Genomic DNA, 18,922 nt, shown 5'->3' with positions numbered 1-18,922 from the left:
TCGGTATAAAAGGTATGTTAAAATTTTAATACATCCTTGAATTCGTAATAGCTGTCAAACCTTTGTAATGGTTATTGTGGTAAAGGATAAAAAGTTTCCATGTTAACTACCAACGACCTGGTTCCGCCATCTTAGGTTGCGTCACAGCACTATGCATCTTACCCCGATACTTGGGGAAGATGATCATTTTTTTCGGGGTAAGATGGCAACTTGTTGCAAGAGATTTATTTTTTGTTTTATTGCAGAGAATACGTAAACATTACGTAAGATTCTCTGATAGAAGTCAGTGGAATGAGGAGAGTTTTAACTTGCTATGGAATATGTTAGAACAGGGGGTATGAACTATTTTAGAGACCGCAAGTATACGGGATTCCTTACCGTACCATTAAAGGCCGCCTGAAAAATAATGATGACAAAAAATGTACTGGATTGAATTCATTCTGTGCAAGAAGTGATTTCACGAGTCTTGCACACAGCAATAAAATATGTGCAATGACTGTGTTGCTAAGTAATAGTAAACGAGTGAAAAAGTGTCCATGAGCTTTAGATTAAGTCATTTCTTTTATATACATGTATCAAACCAATTCATGTAAAATACATATATTAGTAAACGTGTTAATTGCATTTGCCATCTTACCCAACTATCGGGGGAAAATGCCTACAATGCAGGCAGGACTGATGCAGGTAAGAATAAAATCTGTACCTATAAACAAGAATAATTAATGATTTCTGTTTTGTACCAAAATTATAGTTTCAAAATACGTTCCAGACTTTGATATTTCAATAAGAAATTCAAAATTAAATGAAGAGTATTTTAAATTTCAAATCAAAGAAAAAGGTAGGCAACTTTCCCCAGATCGATTTTCTATCAGTTTCTGGTACTTGAAGCACTGAATGCAAATTAAAGTCTAGACCACGCAACTCCCCACCTCCTCCCCTTGGAAATAGCTCTTCCATGACTCTTGGCGAGATGTTGTTTCCCACATATGAGCTACTCCGCAATTTCTTCAGTGATCTCCATATCTCCGTCTCATTCCCTCGTCCTGCGACTTGTCTGCTTGCTTCCGCTATGATATATTGCCATTGTGTCTTTTTTTTCGAATAAAATTTACTTGTACAACTTTCTACGTGCTACACATATTTTTCGATCGTCATCGCCCCCAATCGACTAAAATCCAGGAATACTTGATCCATTTCCCTTTTAGCTTTCCTACAATCATTGTCATAGGAATTAGTAGTTTCTTGCGTCTTCTTTAGGTTCCCCTTTAACTTCATTACAGAACCCGCTTCCTGAATAATTAACGTGATCTGTTCTGTCATTACTGAATCAACGTCCTTCAGTCCATTTTCCAGTCTCTGTATATACACGTCCTTATGTTCATCCCTCCATCTATATATTGATATCACTCTTCCCTGCTCCTCTTTATTCTTTCCATCCACAGTTAACCTAGTCTCGTCCATTATTTTTAGCTGCACACAAACAGGAAAATGTTGTGAATCCGTCCTTTCTCCTATCCAGAAATCCTTAATTAATGGTATTATATCTTTGCTACATACTATAATAAAATCTACAGTACTACTCCCAACCATTGGCACTAACAAACATTAATTCCCCCCCCCCCTTTGGTCTCGCCTATATTTTCCATTTAAAATCCCAAAGCTAAATACATCACACAAAGCAAGTAGTTTCCTACTTCAGTATTAACCACCTTATCTTTACTGCATTTATTCGCTTTTCTCACTTTCTTTTCACCGTTTACCCAATTTCCGAAAGAAATACGAGTACTTTCTATTCCGATCCTCGAATTATAATCCCCAATTAACAATAATGACGCATCGGGATAGCTTACAACTAAGTCTACCACTATCTCCTCCAGATCTTCGTAGAAGGACGGGTTGCAATACTTCGATGATGGTGGCCGTTTGTATAACCCAATAACTAAAATTAGTACTATAGCGCCACTCCTTATACTAGCACATATCACACCTTCAAAATTAATATCAATTTCTCTAAATTTCATCCAATCATGCTTCTTATATGACATACTACACCTTCCGGCCAACGCTCTCTTTTCCCCCTATATCTAATACATGCATTGAAACTACAATAGTTCGTAAACTGTACCTTATCATTAGTACTCATGCATGTTTCAGTCACAGACATAATGTCAAATTCGTCCAAAAAGTCATAAAAGTCCTTGTTGCCTATTTTACTTTTCAACCCTTCAATATCTAGCACCTGATCGTGAGGAGAGTTTGACATGGCTATTAACCGCCATTCACTGGCACTTGTTTCACTTTTCTCGTCTCCGCCACCCGTAGAGATCTCCCAGTGTCTTCTGTCCTCTGTCCCTCGCAGTGCTAAGTGACGAACCCGCATTCTCCACGCTGCTGCCCCGAGGACCTCCCGGGGCTTCTCTAACGGCGTCTTCGGCCCCGTCCTTCCCCGGTGGTCTTGATCCCTTACTAGGGATCGCCATGGTGTTGACCTCGTTCTCTGGAATCTCTGCCTCGACACCAGGCACATCCTACTTTTCCTGCGAATGATTGTGCACGTCCTCCAGGTCTCCTCTGTGCCACACTTGGCCATTAATAATATTAACTTGTCATACTGAAGCACAGCATGGCATCTCTGTCGTCTCGCCTCAAACATATGTCGCTTAAGGTACTCAATCTCGCGACGAATTCTCTCATTGAAATCCTCGGAGATAACGATTCGAGTTCCTTTCAAGTATTTACTGTCCCGAAGGATGCAGCACTTCATTTTTAAATGCGCCTGTCTACATACAATGGGGCGCTTGCCACCATTCTGACCTCCTACTCTGTTCGCCCTCTCAATGTCACTGTCCACGAGATCGATGCCGATTTGTGTCATGTCACGCTGAACCAAATCTTCCGTTTCCTCCCATCTTTTTCTATTCTCTTCATGCAACCGCACATTACGATATTGTTTCTACGACTCTGATTCTCCAAATAGTCCACCTTCCTCTGCAGACACTTCAGCCTGTTAACCACATGGTGCATAGATGTCTCAAGGTCTTGAATTTTTCCGATAACATTACACTTTGTAAACCCCTGCTTCACATCTTTCGCAAGTTCTTCTACCAACTTCCTGAGCTCCTACATTATTTCCTATACTCCCAACCACTGCACTGAACACTGTCATAGACACTGACCAAAGACGTTCTATCTCTTCAACGTCTAGCAAACAACACTGTTTTCTAAGTAAATAGAGTGGGCTTCCCGACCAAGCGTTACGAGGTTTAATTCCCGACGTAGGCAATGGAGGAAATTTATCTCAAGTCCACGGAATTAGGTGTTTGTCCTTTGTCTCGTGAATGTCCTGTGATATGTCTGCGGTGACCCTGTACCATGATAACCTCAGGACAAGGAAGAACCACACTTGTGAGATGTCTAATGTGTGATACCCTCCCCTAACCGTAGTGGCGTTAAGACGATACAAGGGGAAAGTTAAACCGACTACGAAAGAAATATGGTTTTGTTTTATGTTCTATATGCGTTATATCTTAATCATCACATCCTTATATTTCAAGACTTTCTCAGCCTCCTTTCTATAGAGTGGATCGGGGGAAGATGCCTGACTTTTCTTTGATTGAAAATTTAAGATACTGTTCATTTAGTTTTGAAATTCATATTGAAATATCAAAGTCTGAAAGGTATTTTGAAACTATATTTTGGTAGAAAACAGAAAACATTAATTACCTTGTTTATAGATACAGGTTTTCTTCTTGCCTACACTGTAGGCATCATTCCCCGATAGCCGGGTAAGATGACAAATGCAATTAACACATTTACTGATATATGTATCTGATCTGAACTTGGTTTGATATATTTATATAACAAAATTTACTTAATCTTACGCTCATGGACACTTTTTCACTCGTTTACTATTACTTAGCAACACAGTCATTGCACATATTTTATTGCTGTGTGCAAGACTCGTGAAATCACTTCTTGCAGACAATGAATTCAATCCAGTACATTTTTTGTCATCATTGTTTTTCAGGCGGAATTTAAAGGTACAGCATGGATTCCCGTATGCTTGCGATGCTCTAAAACAGTTCATACCCTCTGTTATAACATGTTCCATCGCAAGTTGGAAACTGTCCTCAATCCACTGACTTCTATCCGAAGATCTTACGTAACGTTTACACATTCTCTGCAATAAAACAAAAAATAAATCTCTTGCAACAAGTTGTCATCTTGTCCCGAAACAAGTGATCATCTTCCCCAAGTATCGGGGTAAGATGCCTAGTGCTGTGATGTAACCTAAGATGGCGGAACAAGGTCGTTAGGTGTTAACAATGCAAACTTTAGAACCTTTACTACAATATCCATTACAAGGTTTGACAATTATTGCGAATTCAAGGATGTATTGAAATTTTAACATATCTTTTATACCAACACAACAAGAACACGTGGCAAAATGAGTTAGCTTCCATTCTACAGACAGTCAACTGTCTCAGTGATCATGAAGATATGCGCCACGTTCTCTCTTGGAAAAATGTGAAACTACAAAGAAATAAGCATCTTTCCCCGATAGTCATCTCCCCCTGATTCACTCTAACGTTTCTATATCTAATGAATTTGAAACACTCACTATGAAACGCGTTCTACTTTTGCCATCCTTATCGCAGGTTTATGACACTGCTTTCTAGTTGTTAATTCTTGTATTACACATTAAATTATAATCACTGAATTTGGCTGAGTTCATATTTATTATTTTATTATCATATTACATTCTTTCATTCACTTAATTATTATGAATTTATTTCGTGCGTATTTGTTCAAAGTTTATTTCTGGCTTTCGAAATAACTCGGGTGGTAGTATCAGAAAGCATTACATATAAAACTGAAGACATGTATAGACTAGAAATACGTCATGAGACCGTTGTAATTCCGTTAACAAATGTTAAATATTTACAACTCCCATACACAGAATTGATCTATAATACTACAGGCCTCGGGGATAAAGATCATGAACGGAAGTGGGGATGCGATATTATTTATGTATTTTGATTCACTTCAACGCTATAAAAACATTTTCATCTTTCTCGTATGAAACACAACGATTATTATTATTATTATTATTATTATTATTATTATTATTATTATTATTATTATTATTATCATTATTACAAATATTGCGTGGAAAAATTACTAAGAAAGATAAATTTTTTAAGCTAGTTAAGAACCGTTGTTTGTACGCATTATGAGAAGATAGATCTGGTTTGTTATTTAGTTCCATAAAATGAATGAGGAAATGAATAAAAATAGACAAGTCTTTAATAGTTTGCTGCATTTGGAAGCACACGACAGAGTTTTTGAATATTTATTTCATAATGATCATCATCGCCGTTCTCGCTATTATCATGGCCAACTTTACTTCGCAAAATATGAAGTTTCATTAGGTCCGGCCTCAGCGTTTCGTTCAACTCCACCTTAGATTTATGTATTTTTCCACAGTCGCCTGATATTTATAATTATTTTCTATTTGTTACAATATACATTTGTTTCTTTTCTGAGGATAAAATTAAAACCTCTTTCTTTTATTTTCATGTTTATGTGTGTTGCTTCACATCACCTAGGTTTTAACTGTTGTGGTATCTAATATTTTCATTTACCGCTACGGTAGTCTAGTGGCTAGAACGCTAAACTTATAATCCTGTGGATCCGGATTCGATGCCAGGCGTATCTCCGATTTATAACTTCTGTTGGGCAAGCCCGTTGTCCAAGTAACACAGGAGTTTTCTCCGAGAGCTCCGGTTCCCCTGTGGCATCCCAACAAATCTCCATCATCATCATCATCTCATCTCATCGAGAGTGCAGAGTAGACCAGCCTCCTATTGCGCACTCGAGCAACGATTCTGTCCGTAAATTGGTCTACAAACTGGTTTCATATGGGTGAATGCTGAATATTCACGTAACCGCCATTAGTAAAAAAGTAGATAAAATTTTCATTTAAAAATGTGTGGTGTGTCGAATTATCGATATAACGCTGAGTATCACAGATAGCGAGCGGACAACCGAATTTATGCAGAAAATATTAGAGGTAGGCCTATATAAACTCCACTGTCCAGAAAATGGATCTACTTTGGTAGTGGTAGTGGTAGTGGTGGTAGTGGTAATGGTAGTTGTAGTTGTAGTTGTAGTTGTAGTAGTAGTAGTAAAGTAAACATTTGACACAAATAAGTAGGCTATAATAACATAATAACGATATCTGTAGAAAAATTTAAACACAGTGGGCCTATACGCAGAGAGAATGCGTGTAACAGGAAAATGAGTGCAATCCGTCAAATGCGTTCCCTATGTATTTAGATTTCGTACAAAACAATTATTAACGGTCGGGTAACTGAGTTTGCAGAAAAACTGGCTACGGACGGGAAGGTCCTGAGTTCAATCTCAGATGGTGAGGGGATTTCTCTTGTTGCCAAAGTTCCACAGTGGCCTCCTGTCAAATTGAGTACCGGATCTTTCCCGGGGGTAAGTGACGGTCAGACCATGGTGCCAGCCAAACCACCCCATTCTATTGCGGAAGTCAAGAAAGCATGGAAATTAACTCCATGCCCCCTAAGCGCCTTCTTGACGTAAATAAGAGTTACTTTCACCTTTACTTATAATACAATTAGCAGCATAGTCATCCTAACAGTCGTTTTCGTCGAATCTAGCATGCGTTTAATTTCAAGAGAGTTTAATTTAAGACCCAATACGGATAGGTTTCCTACGTCATAAAATAAATTCTGAAAATATGCAACTCTCAAAGGAGGTTGTATTGTTTAACATATTCCAAAAACATCTAATGAAAGAACTGTCTTCTATGAACGTGAAACAATTGAGCATGAACACAAAAAACATAATTTTTCCAGATTCCTTTCAAATTTAAAGTCTCTTCCAAGAGGGAGATAAAATATAATTTCAAAAATTATATTACAAGATATGCTCTATCATGAAATTATAGTCCACACATGTGGAGTAATGGTTAGCGCGTCTGGCAGTGAAACCGGGTTCGAATCCCGGTCGGGGCAAGTTATCTGGTTGAGGTTTTTTCCGGGGTTTTCCCTCAACCCAATTTGAGCAAATGCTGAGTAACTTTCGGTGCTGGATCCCGGACTCATTTCATCGGTATTGTCACCTTCATCGCATTCAGACGCTAAATAACCTGAGGTGTTAATACAGCGTCGTAAAATAACCTACTAAAAAAAAAAGGAAATTATATTCCAGAGAGAAAAATTTGATTAAATCATAAGCCTTCGAAAGAGGGTGACCACAAGGATCCTGAATGGAGAATAGTTATGTTTTTAAGTCGATTAATTAAAAGAAATACTAAATTTTGGATTTGAGATTCGTTTTATTGCAAAATTTCATCTTGACAAAATTACCTTTCTTTAAAATGTAGATGATATTGAATGAATGATATGTAAAGAGTCCTTAAGAATTTGTAATAAGATGTTTTGTATTTGAAAGACTTGGAATTTTAATTTCACTAATAGTTGGTAGGTAGACTGTGGAAGAGAACCTCTCGCTCCAAATAACATACCTTTGACGACCCACTGATTAACAGATATGTTATATTTAGAAGAGAGGAAAGGTAGCCATGTTTCATATATTTCTTGTTGTTCCTTGTTGACCTCGTACGCTTGTGAGAGGTTTCTCTCAAAGCGGATGGTTGGATCTAACACCATGGCCTTATCCTTAATCCTGTCGATGGCTATGATATCCGCGCGCCTGTTGGAATCTGCGGCCGAAATGCAGTGAACCTCTTCATGAACCTCCCATCCAAGGTGTCTTAGGACTTCTGCAAAACTTGTCCTCACTCTATTATGTCTGTTGTTCCGCAGCAGCTCGCTTTTCCTGCAGAATTCCAATATGTGACCAATAGTTTCTGTCTCGTTGCAGTCAGTATGCCTACAACGGATTGTATTAAAGGATCTGCCAGGAACGGATCTTACAGGAATAAGATTGCAAGCAAGCTTCACCGCATTGACGTATTCAGATGATGAAAGAGGTTTTTTTTGCTGGACATCCATGAATTAACTTTGAGACACTCAGCATACATAATCACTCCTTTCCCTTTATGTGGCAGTTGACATCAGGCTTGGAAAGATCTCGTTCTTAGAATTTCTCTAAGTTTCCTCCCACTGGTCTTTGGAGGAAGAGACGATTTAGTAAAATTAAGTTTTCCAAGAGGCGCATTTTTCTCTTCTTCAAGATTCCACATATGATGTAAATGTGTTAATGTGGATGATGAAGGGGCTGAAGACGATTGCAGATATTAAAATGCTGTATACTGGCTTCCCATTCCGCACACAGTATATCTAGTCCACGAACTTTTTTTTATAAGAATATAACAAAGAATTTGGACTGTCGTCTGGTAACATCATGATTTCTTTGACAGCACTTCTATTTTGTAAAGATTTCTTAAGAAACCGGTGGATAATTGATTTAAAGGCCCACATTGTAAGGGATATATTGAGACTAGGCCACACATATTCATTAATAAATTTAATTTTTGTCCAGGTTTAAGTAATTTTGTTCGTACAAGACCATTAAGATCAAATGTTAGATTTTTAACAATTCTACTTTCGTCAATTGAAATTTCACCAGTGTAATTAATGCCAAGGTATTTAATACGTTCTTTTTTATCTGTTACTGAATTAATTTCTGAACCTTGTAAAGTTGTAATTTTTCCCTGTGTTAACTTCCCTTTCCTTAGTACTGTTGTGCCCAAGGATTATGATAAGCAATCATAACTTTGTTATGACCATAAGCAATATATTTCCACTTTATTTTAAAGTAATAAAATCGTACTTATTAAAAGATTTAAACATGCCTTTACATGCGACAGAGCTCGCTTCCTGTTTGGACAGATTACAGACTACAGCTTAGCCAACTCAGCAGAGTACAGTCCTTGAACAAGGTAGAAATGCGTACGCTTGCATTTTACTCGTAGCACGAAGTAAGTCTTAGCAACAGCTGACGTATAATGAAAGATACATATTTTATGCAGCGTCTCTCGCGAGACATCAATTTCTATTGGTTACTGGTAAATCAGAAACAGAGATTCAGTTGTGAGAGTTCCTTAAATCTGTATTGTTCTAAGCGACGATCGGAAATGCCGATTTGAAAGAATGGTTAAGAATCAGAAGCGTGGTGTTTAGTGAATGCAATACCGTCTTTTTAGAAGATTCGCGGGTAAAATAGCGTCACTCTGTTACGTCACAAAGGACGCGGTTCCAGAATTTATAAATGGACATGAAACGTCCAAAACGCGGTCAATAGTTATTGGTAAAGACAGCGGTCATGCAGTAGCGGTCGTAACTTCACGGCGTTCAGGAAGAAGGATGGCATCATCTGTGAACAGCATCAGGATTCGCCCTACTATTTACTGTAAGTAAAATCATCAGTTCAATCTTTAGACTTTTCATTTAACTAGTTCATCTTGGTACTTTAGAATTAACATAAATTTTCATACTTTCTAAATTGTTCAATCTCAATATTTAATAACTAGCCGTACCCGTGCGCTCCACTGCACCTGTTAGAAATAAATATAAAGTAATTACATAATTAAAATAGGACGTTTGATCCAGGGAACATTCGTGTTTGATAGAAGGATAAATCGTTTAATATGTTACTTAATTTAAATTGCATCCAAATAATTAAAATGCGATCATTTTGGTCCAGAGACATTCATTTGGTGCAATTACAATTCCTTTAACCTGTTTCTTAATTGTTATTACATGCAACCATAGTTTAATGAACATTGACATCATTTAGATTTACTGTGTATATTTTATTTTACTTGTTATAGGTTTCAATTGAATTATGGTAATAACTTAAATTTAACCCTTGTTTTCTACGTATTCAGTAAATGGCGCTTGGCCCACTATGGTTGTGAACCCTTCAAATAACTTAAATTATATTATATTATATTATATTATATTATATTATATTATATTATATTATATTATATTATATATCAGAAGTTACTGTAATAACATTATAGCATTATGTCCATCTAGAGAAACTACACTTTCCAATGGTGAAATAATAATTAAGTATACAAATCGGTTAATTTAGCTTCCGATATTACTTCATACAAACACAGAAACATTCTCTGTAGGCTATCTTTCATAGCTTTCGATTGTTGCTGTCCAAGGCTCCTTATAGACGAAGTCATTTTTTTTTCTAATTCATTACACGGCCTTTGATGGCAGTTACTTTAATTTTAAAACTCATTTATCTCATTAAATATCAGTCCTATCAAAATTTTTCAAGGAATAAAAATTATCGCACATTATTTTTAAAGAAACTTTTGTTATGTAACATTTTTCATAAAAATCAATAATAAGCGAGATATTTCGATTTATTTAATTCAGGCCCCCTTATAACCCCCCTTTTAAATAATGTATTTTGAATGCCCTATAGCCTAAAGTCTAAGTTACAACGAACTTAATTTATATTCCAATTTTCATCGAAATCCGTTTAGCCATTATCGCGTGAAAAGGTAAAAAACAGACAGACAGACAGATATACAAACAAAAATTTCAAAAAAAGCGATTTTCGGTTTCAGGGTTGTTAATTATATATGTTAGGACCAATTATTTTTGGAAAATCGAAAATTACCAGAAAAATTTCGGTTACAGATTTATTATTAGTATAGATCTGTCTGTAGTAAATTGATATCTTGCTAATAAACTTAGTAATAGTGAATTTCTACACCTGTGATTATTTCGAAAGCCAGAGATCACATTCTAAGTAGGAATTCCTCCTATCCATAAGCAAGTACAGTTTATAAATCATATCAGAGAGTTTGGAAGTATAACGCAGTGTCTGATTCGTTTGTGTTATCTTGATAGAGATTATAACTTGCGATTATCTCAAAGATAAGCCATCCGCCCTTGTCATGGCGAGTGGCACGACAAATTACTGGTGTCAGATATGATAGAACTCAACAATAAATTTTGGTGTCAGATATGGTATAATAAATACTGGTGACAGATATGGTATAACAAAAATTGGTGTCAGAAATGGGCATCACAGTACTATAGCTTTACTTTTTGAAGATTAATTGTTAAACCCAACTCTACGAGACAGCTCTCTGCCAAATTAAGCATTATTGTTGCATAATTATCTTGTTTACTGATTAAAGTTATGCCTTCAGCAAAAGCCAATGCAGATAAAGATGGCAGATTTACTGATTATTTTTTATCCATATTGTTCAGTGCTTTCATGATCATTGATGTTTTGCAACACGTAATTTACAGCCAAATTGAATAACAATGGTAATAACGGTGAGCCTTGTGCTACTCCACATTTGAAGACCTCCCTCAATGAAGGTTGTATATCATATACTTTTTCATATGATATACAACCTTCTTTGAGGGAGGTCTTCATTTAATAGGTATGGGTTTGGTGGTCTTCAATTAGCCTGTACCAATAATGATTCAATAAGCCCATATAAATTTTTCGGAATTCCGGAATGCAGAAGCGATCTTTGTATATGCTCATGTCCAATGGAGTCAAATGCTTTAGATACATCCATAAAAATAATGCAACAATCTCTTTCATTAGCCATTGCGTGATGGAGACAACCATTTATAAGAGAAGCATTTACATGTATTCCAGGTAGAGATATGAATCCTCGCTGATGTGGACTTAGAGCATTGAAATTACGTAATTTTGATTCTAGAAAATTTTCTATTATCCTTCTTATTACGGAAAAAATTGCAATAGGTCTCCATTGTGCAATGTTATTTGTGTCTCCGCCTTTATGTATTAATATCATTCTACCTTTTCTTAACATAGGTATGAAAAATTCAGCATTGCTCTAGTAAGTAACGTGAGAAATTTTATGGTTTTTAAATGTCTTAAGACACGAACTGTGATTCTGTCTAGGCCAGGTGACGTGTCTACCTTGATGTTATATAGACCTTTATGAACTTCTTCTTCAGAAACTAAGATATCGGGAGGGGACTCAGCATTTGTAACCATAAGAGAAAGTGGAGAATCATTGTTTTCTATAGAAAGATATTTTCAAAGCGCTCGGATATTGTTGTTATTGGAATTTTGCAAGGCTGGCGTTTATTATTTTTCTCTAAAACTTTATGAGCAATTTTACGTCTTTCGTTACAGAAATTATACTGGGCAATCTCCTATTCATAGCGTTCACGATATTTTCTCTGCTTTCTTATTTCCGGACTGAAGTTTTTGAAGATTTAGGCCTACAATTATTTCTGCAATAAATTCTTTAAATTCCGGAATTTATAATACTTAGTAGCGGGATATTGAAGCCCAGGCAGTTCTAGTATAAATTTAATAAAGAATACTAAAACTTCTGTAGTAAGTGTTTCAAATTCATCTTTAGTACCATTTAGTATGATTTGCGAAAGTTTATCTTCCCATAATTTCAATAGACCATAATTATTTTCCGAATTATTAGAATATCCACAAATTTGAATTTCATGCGGGCCTACATCTGGTTCTCGATGATGATCATCGATATAGATTTCAGAATCATTAGTATTTCTAGAATTATTAAGATATTGTGCAGCAATCCCCTCTCGTCTGTTTTCCGGATGAGCTTTGCCAATATGGATATTAACACCGAAACTTAATTTACAAAGTTTTTTGCAAACTGGACACTGCAGTGCATGATTATTTTGCACATTCACGTCTGACATGATACATAATTAGATTCATACATGCATAGTCTTAAAAACTGGTATTAAAATTACTTTCAAAATCATAAACATATGTAATTTTCCATATGCAATATCATTTTTGTTGATAAATTATCCATAGAAACCATAATATTCGTTGACATAATAGTAATTAGTTTTAAATCACACACAAAAAATAGCATATATGCTTCAACACTTACTAAAAACACTGCTATTATATGCAGAATTTCCAGGAACAATATAGTCAAAATCAGATATATGTTTTTAAATCACTATTCAGGAAACTATAAAATAGGCTATATGAAAATTTACTCACTATGAATATCAAACGATATTGGCTACTTCTTTCCATGGTCTACTTAAAACAACATGTATATCTAGAAATTATGGTCCAAGATGTGCTCTTTAAAGAAATTATATTGCAAGATATGCGTTATCAAGAAATTACATTGCAAGGTATGCTCTATCAAGAAATTTCATTCCAAGATATGCTCTATCAAGAAACTATATTCCAAGTTATGCTCTATCAAGAAATTATGTTCCAAGATAAGCTTCATCAAGAAATTATATTCCAAGATAAGCAATATCATGAAATTATACTCCAAGATATGCTCTATCAAGAAATTATTTCGATGCCTCTACATCATTTCCTACATTTCATCACCAGAGACTTCAGTCAACATGAAATGAATAAACTGTTGCTAACACGACTGCTGTGATTGTAGTTACTGTTTATTTTGACATTGATTAACCTTGAGTAATTGCCAACAAATTACTAATAAATTGATTTTTTTTAAATACTTCATAGTATTCATCAAAAGGTAACTCTAATATAAACAGGTGTCAACCTGCTGTATTTTCATGAATTTTGACTTTTCTACATGTACTATCTTATAAATAAAATTATGAAAAGCAAAGAGTTAGCGCGATGTTATACAAAAGAACCACTAATATATCCATCGTATCAAATGGATCTCAGTAGTTTAGTTTCACTCTAGGAATATCTTGTACACCTTGTATGAATATTATAACAAGTTAGACATTCTGAATTATTAAGAAAATAGTGTTGTCGTTCACACGTTTTGGAAAAAACACATATTTTCCTACATTTCGTACATCTTTATTAGTATCATGCACCAAAATATTTTCCCTTGATCCTAATTTCAACCAAATTTTCGTTTAGTAGCAACTTACTACGTATATTTGTTGATATCACAAAAAACAAACAACGAATTCGGAGCAGAAAATGCACTGCACAAAATTTGGGAACTGATCCTGTACGGCTGTACTCATAGAAAACTATTTCTGCCTACAAAGTTCTCACCACTTGTTTGTTTGTTTTAGATTACTCAAAATAAAGTCTATTTATGTAAGAAGAGGGAAAATACTTTTGTAGCGACAAATTTTCGAAGTATATGGGTTTCAAATCAGACATGACTAACTGAATTTGTATTCAGTCAGAGATACTCAAAAGTAAAGTTACATTAATTTTTTACTAAATCCAGAGATAGTTTACGATTCTACAATAGTGTTACTTTTGGGAATTGGATAATTACAAAATAATATAACTTACATTAATAAAATTATAGTTAGCACTCTGTAGCATTTGTATTATTGAACTGAAAATATATGGTCACCTTTGCAAAAAGAAAGACGTATTTGTTTTTTAAGTTATTTGGTCATTTAAAATAAACACATCGTGTTAATTTTTATGTAAATAAAGTTTTGTGAAAGATATTGGCCCTACATTCACATTTGTGTACATTTGAAGCTTGTTAGTGGGAGAACGTGGAGCGGGCAATGATTTTTCAGATCAAAGGCGAGAAGTTTCTTTGTTTTGTCAGATCTTGCTTCCGCAGTGTGTTTCACCTTTCTTTGCTTTGGATTTCCATGTTTTAAGTAATGTAGTTTGTGGACAGCAAATATCTATCTTCTCACAGAAATGTCTTTCTGTGTTCCATGAAACACACTTATTGCAAGTGTCACTTCTTAGAAAATAAAATTACAACTTGAGTTCATTTTTTTAATATCTCACAAAGTGGGGAGAAGCACACCACTTTTATATTCTTTTGGTATTATTTATCGCAATTCCTACATACTGCATTAAGATTCAGTCCTGGAGGTAGAATATTTCTGTTTTTAATTTTCCTTTCTCCTGTAATTCGAATTATAAGTGGAAAATTTGTTGATAAATTCTCACAAAAATGTAACATTATTTTAGCTTGTTTTACTGTATCCTTCATGACGATATGACATATTTCCTTTCCATAGTTAGATCAATTTTACAATCAGAAATCTGCAACGTACGACTGAAGAATATTTTGCACGCAACATTATCTTCAGCATCAATAAATGTTGGTAATTTGTAAATTGTTGTGTAGCTGCGCTTTGAAATAGGACTTTCGCGTAACGTCGTCTTGAATTATTAACTTCAACTAGTAAGCAGACTTCATTTCCCAATTGATATTATAAGAATCAGCGAAAATTTCTTTCTTCTGTCTGGTGTTACAATTTTGTGACAATTTAATGTTCATTACATGGTAAATTCTTAAATAATTTTTGGAAATAAATTTTCTCTTAGTGATCACGTATTTTAACCTGCTTTCAGCTTACGTTTCCTTTCAGCTTTCTCAGTTTTTCCTTTCCCATTCTTCCTCTGACTGTCTCTACAGTACTATTGGCTTCAATATTAACATCTGATATACCATGTTCTACAATCATTTCTGTCGAAGCAGATCATGCTTTCAATATGTAAACATATACTTTATACGTTTGAGGTCATCTATTGTTACCGTATCACTGGTAGGTATACAAATGGACACAGATTCTCAGACCATAGATTCAAATACACTGGTTTAATGAAATCTCTTTGTTGGTTCATCATGTCTAGTTCAATGAAATTCACTCATATTAGATGCTGTCGAACAAAATCTCATTAATGCTTCATTTAGTAGGTAAGGAAACAGACATAATCAGCACGAAATAAAACGTTTTCTTAGGTACCATTAAGAAAATTAACTTAGTTTTGCTTAAATATTATGAAATAGTCATATTTGGTTTGAAACCATAAAACCAAAATAAACAGAGAGTTTTAGACATGTGTTTACAAATTAATTGTGGTAAAGAGTAAAGAAATCCATGTATTGAGGGTCCCTATCACCACGGGCGCGTCCTCAGATTGAGGATCGAGGAGACGGCCCCAAGATATGGAGGTTAGCTGTGAATATATTGAATAAGCAGTCGCGGACGGCCGATGAGGGGTGGTCCTCCAGCTTGGGGGTTGGGCGAAGGGCTAACAACCCATCACCGTAAAAAAAACAGCTTGTTACGAATCCTTCAAATAAACCTCGGAATGGGACCGATTCTCTGGCACAACCACAGCAAAGGAATAAGGTTTTGAAAATAGATTTGAGGGAGGTGGGATATGATGATAGAGAATGGATTAATCTTGCTCAGAATAGGGACCAACGGCGGGCTTATGTGAGGGCGGCAATGAACCTCCGGGTTCCTTAAAAGCCAGTAAGTAAGTAAGTTAAGTAAGTTAAGTAAGTAAGTAAATAAAGAGTAAAGAAATATGCCATTTAAAACTGCACAGTCCTATTTTAAATAATTTTCAAGTTACATTGCTGTGAATTTGTTATTGCTCAGTCACAATAATGAAGGATAGGCAATCTCTGGCGGGCCAAAAGAAGGACTGAGGTATGTGTTATTTTTAGGAAAGACATTCTCGATTTTTAATCTCTTTTCGCTCAAATGATTATCAATTTTTTGAAACGTAAAATTATATGAGTAAAAACTCAACGTAACTCAGGGGGATTAAGCGGTTTATGGAGTGCTGTTCTCTGAATCCGCAGCAAATTAGAAGTTGAGCTTACAATTCGACCTCAGGTAGTAAACAAAGTGTCCAATATGTATTATGTACACCAACACACTGCCTGATCACAAATAATGTTTATTTGCAACATATTGTGTATTGTAAACGCTCACATTTTAATGATGTATTCTGAATCATTGGGATCAGCCGAAGATGTCTGTCAGATATTCCTCATTTTCAAGAACTATTTGAGTTAGAAGATGGAAACGTTTTGTTCTCCGTTATTTTAATTAAGTAATAATCCATAAAATGTTTATTTTTTTAGACACTGTACATAAACTCACTGCTTAATCCTCAAGTCTTATAAAATTATTGCCGTAACATAGCATTTGACATCATGGTGCAAAAAGCGATGTTAGAGACTCATTTTGGAAGCAAAGGGAGTCAAGTGGTTTACCTGGTGCTGCTGCTGTTTGTTGCGGTTGACTCCCAAGCGACAGCTCACGATGTCCAGGAGGCTTTGTCGTGACACCGACTTTAGTCCTCCAGTACTCGACCTCGGCACGCTTTCCGTGCTGCTCTTGTTGCCGTGGTACGCGGATTGCACCGGACTGGAAGTGTTGAGCCGCGTGCCAGAAGCGCTGAGCCGCTCTCCGATCATACGCCCGGAGGAGGTTATGATGCCTGGAAACAAAACAAGACACTGAACTGTAGCAGGTAGAATAATGAAGTATGAAAGCGAAACCAATACTAACACTACAAGACTGTACGTATAATACAACGCTGTTACTGATATTTACTTAATTTGATCAGTAGTTCTACAGTAGGAAGATGCGTTGTGCAATCTTCTCCATTCTCCTGTAACTTCATCCCTCTTAGCCCCAAATATTTTCCTAAACACCTTATTCTCAAACATTCTTAACCTATGTTTCTCTCTCAAAGTGAGAGTCCAAGTTTCACAACCATGCAGAACAACCGGTAGTGTAACTGTTTCATAAATTCTAACTTTCAGGTTTTTCAGAGCAGACTGAATGACAAAAGCTTTTCAATCAAATGAGGCTATCAACTGCAAAACTCGCCTTATCCAAAATTAAAAAAAAAAATGAGTTGCATAGGGGATGTTGTATTTATTGCAGCTCTCTATCTACTGATATAGTCGGTTTGTGCAAATCTTATCTAATTCCTCTTCTATAGAGCTCAGAAAACTACTATCAAATGCAAAACTGTCCATATCCATATCGGTTTTTCCTGTTTCCTGACAAATCACTTTACCTGGATAAGGCGAGTTTTGCATTTGATATCTTCAAATAATAACAGGCATTTCCCATATTTATTCTGCTTTTAATGTTCTCCCGAGTGCCATTTTTATTTGTTACTGTTGCTCCAAGATATTTTAATTTTTCTACCACTTCAAAGAATAAATTTCCTATATTTATATTTTCATTTCGTACAATATTCTGGTCACGATACATAATCATATACTTTGTCTTTTCGGGATTTACTTTTAAACCTATCCCTTTACTTGCTTCAAATAAAATTCCCTAATCGTTTGTGGATTTTCTCCTAACACATTCACGTCATCCGCATAGACAAGCAGCTGATGTAACCCGTTCAATTCCAAACCCTGTCTGTTATCCTGAACTTTCCTAATGGAATATTCTATAGCAAAGTTAAAAAGTAAAGGTGATAGTGCATCTCCTTATCTTACCCCTCAGTGAATTGGAAAAGCATTCCACAGAAACTGACCTATAACTATAAGCAAGTAGTGTAAAATGGAAACTAGAGATACTTTTTTATTTTATCTTTGGTATTCATGCTCAGAACATCAAAATTGATAACAATTGGCTATTTCTATTCAATTTAAATTTTCACTGTTGAACAGTGTTATCATTACTAGTTACGTGTAGGCTCTCTTTCTCAATAATCGGTTTAAACAAATTCTCCCGTTCTACTTTAGCGTTGAAATCTCCCAATAAAATTTTTATGCGATATCTAGATAACTGATCAAAATTGTGTTCCAATTTTTCATAGAAGGTATTCCTTATATGGTCGTCTTTCTCTTCGCTAGGGGTATGAGCATTCACAACTATGATATCGCACCATCTACCCTTAAGTACTAAATACGATAACCTGTCACTGATAAATGTGACTTTTTTACAGTTGATTTTATTCCTTTATGAATAAAGAATCCTGTCCCTAATTGGTGATTATTGTTTCTTTCCCCATAATACAACTAGTAATCTCCTATTTGTGATATGCCATTCCCATCTAACCTAACCTCCTGTACTACCACAAAGTCTATTCTATATCTAGCTAGTTCTTTTGTTACTAATGTTACCTCTCCTGTTCTATATAGACTTGTGATATTGCAAGTACCAATTCTCATAATCTTATTCCTTTGCTGTTG

At 35.5% G+C, this 18,922-nt stretch overlaps 1 protein-coding gene across 1 annotated transcript in view; it reads right to left on the bottom strand.

Annotated features, from left to right (window-relative positions):
- Positions 1–18,922, bottom strand: part of LOC138704240 (cyclic nucleotide-gated channel alpha-3-like) — a 406,262-nt gene that overhangs the window by 52,600 nt on the left and 334,740 nt on the right. The window contains exon 2 of the mRNA XM_069832118.1: positions 16,973–17,199. Coding sequence (XP_069688219.1) covers positions 16,973–17,199 — 227 coding nt within the window. The remainder of the gene's footprint in view (positions 1–16,972; positions 17,200–18,922) is intronic.

This window comes from Periplaneta americana, chromosome 8 (genome assembly GCF_040183065.1).
Source record: "Periplaneta americana isolate PAMFEO1 chromosome 8, P.americana_PAMFEO1_priV1, whole genome shotgun sequence".
NCBI lineage: Eukaryota > Metazoa > Arthropoda > Insecta > Blattodea > Blattidae > Periplaneta > Periplaneta americana.
The sequence above is the reverse complement of the archived record's forward strand: the minus strand, read 5'-3'. Positions and strand labels throughout refer to the sequence as shown.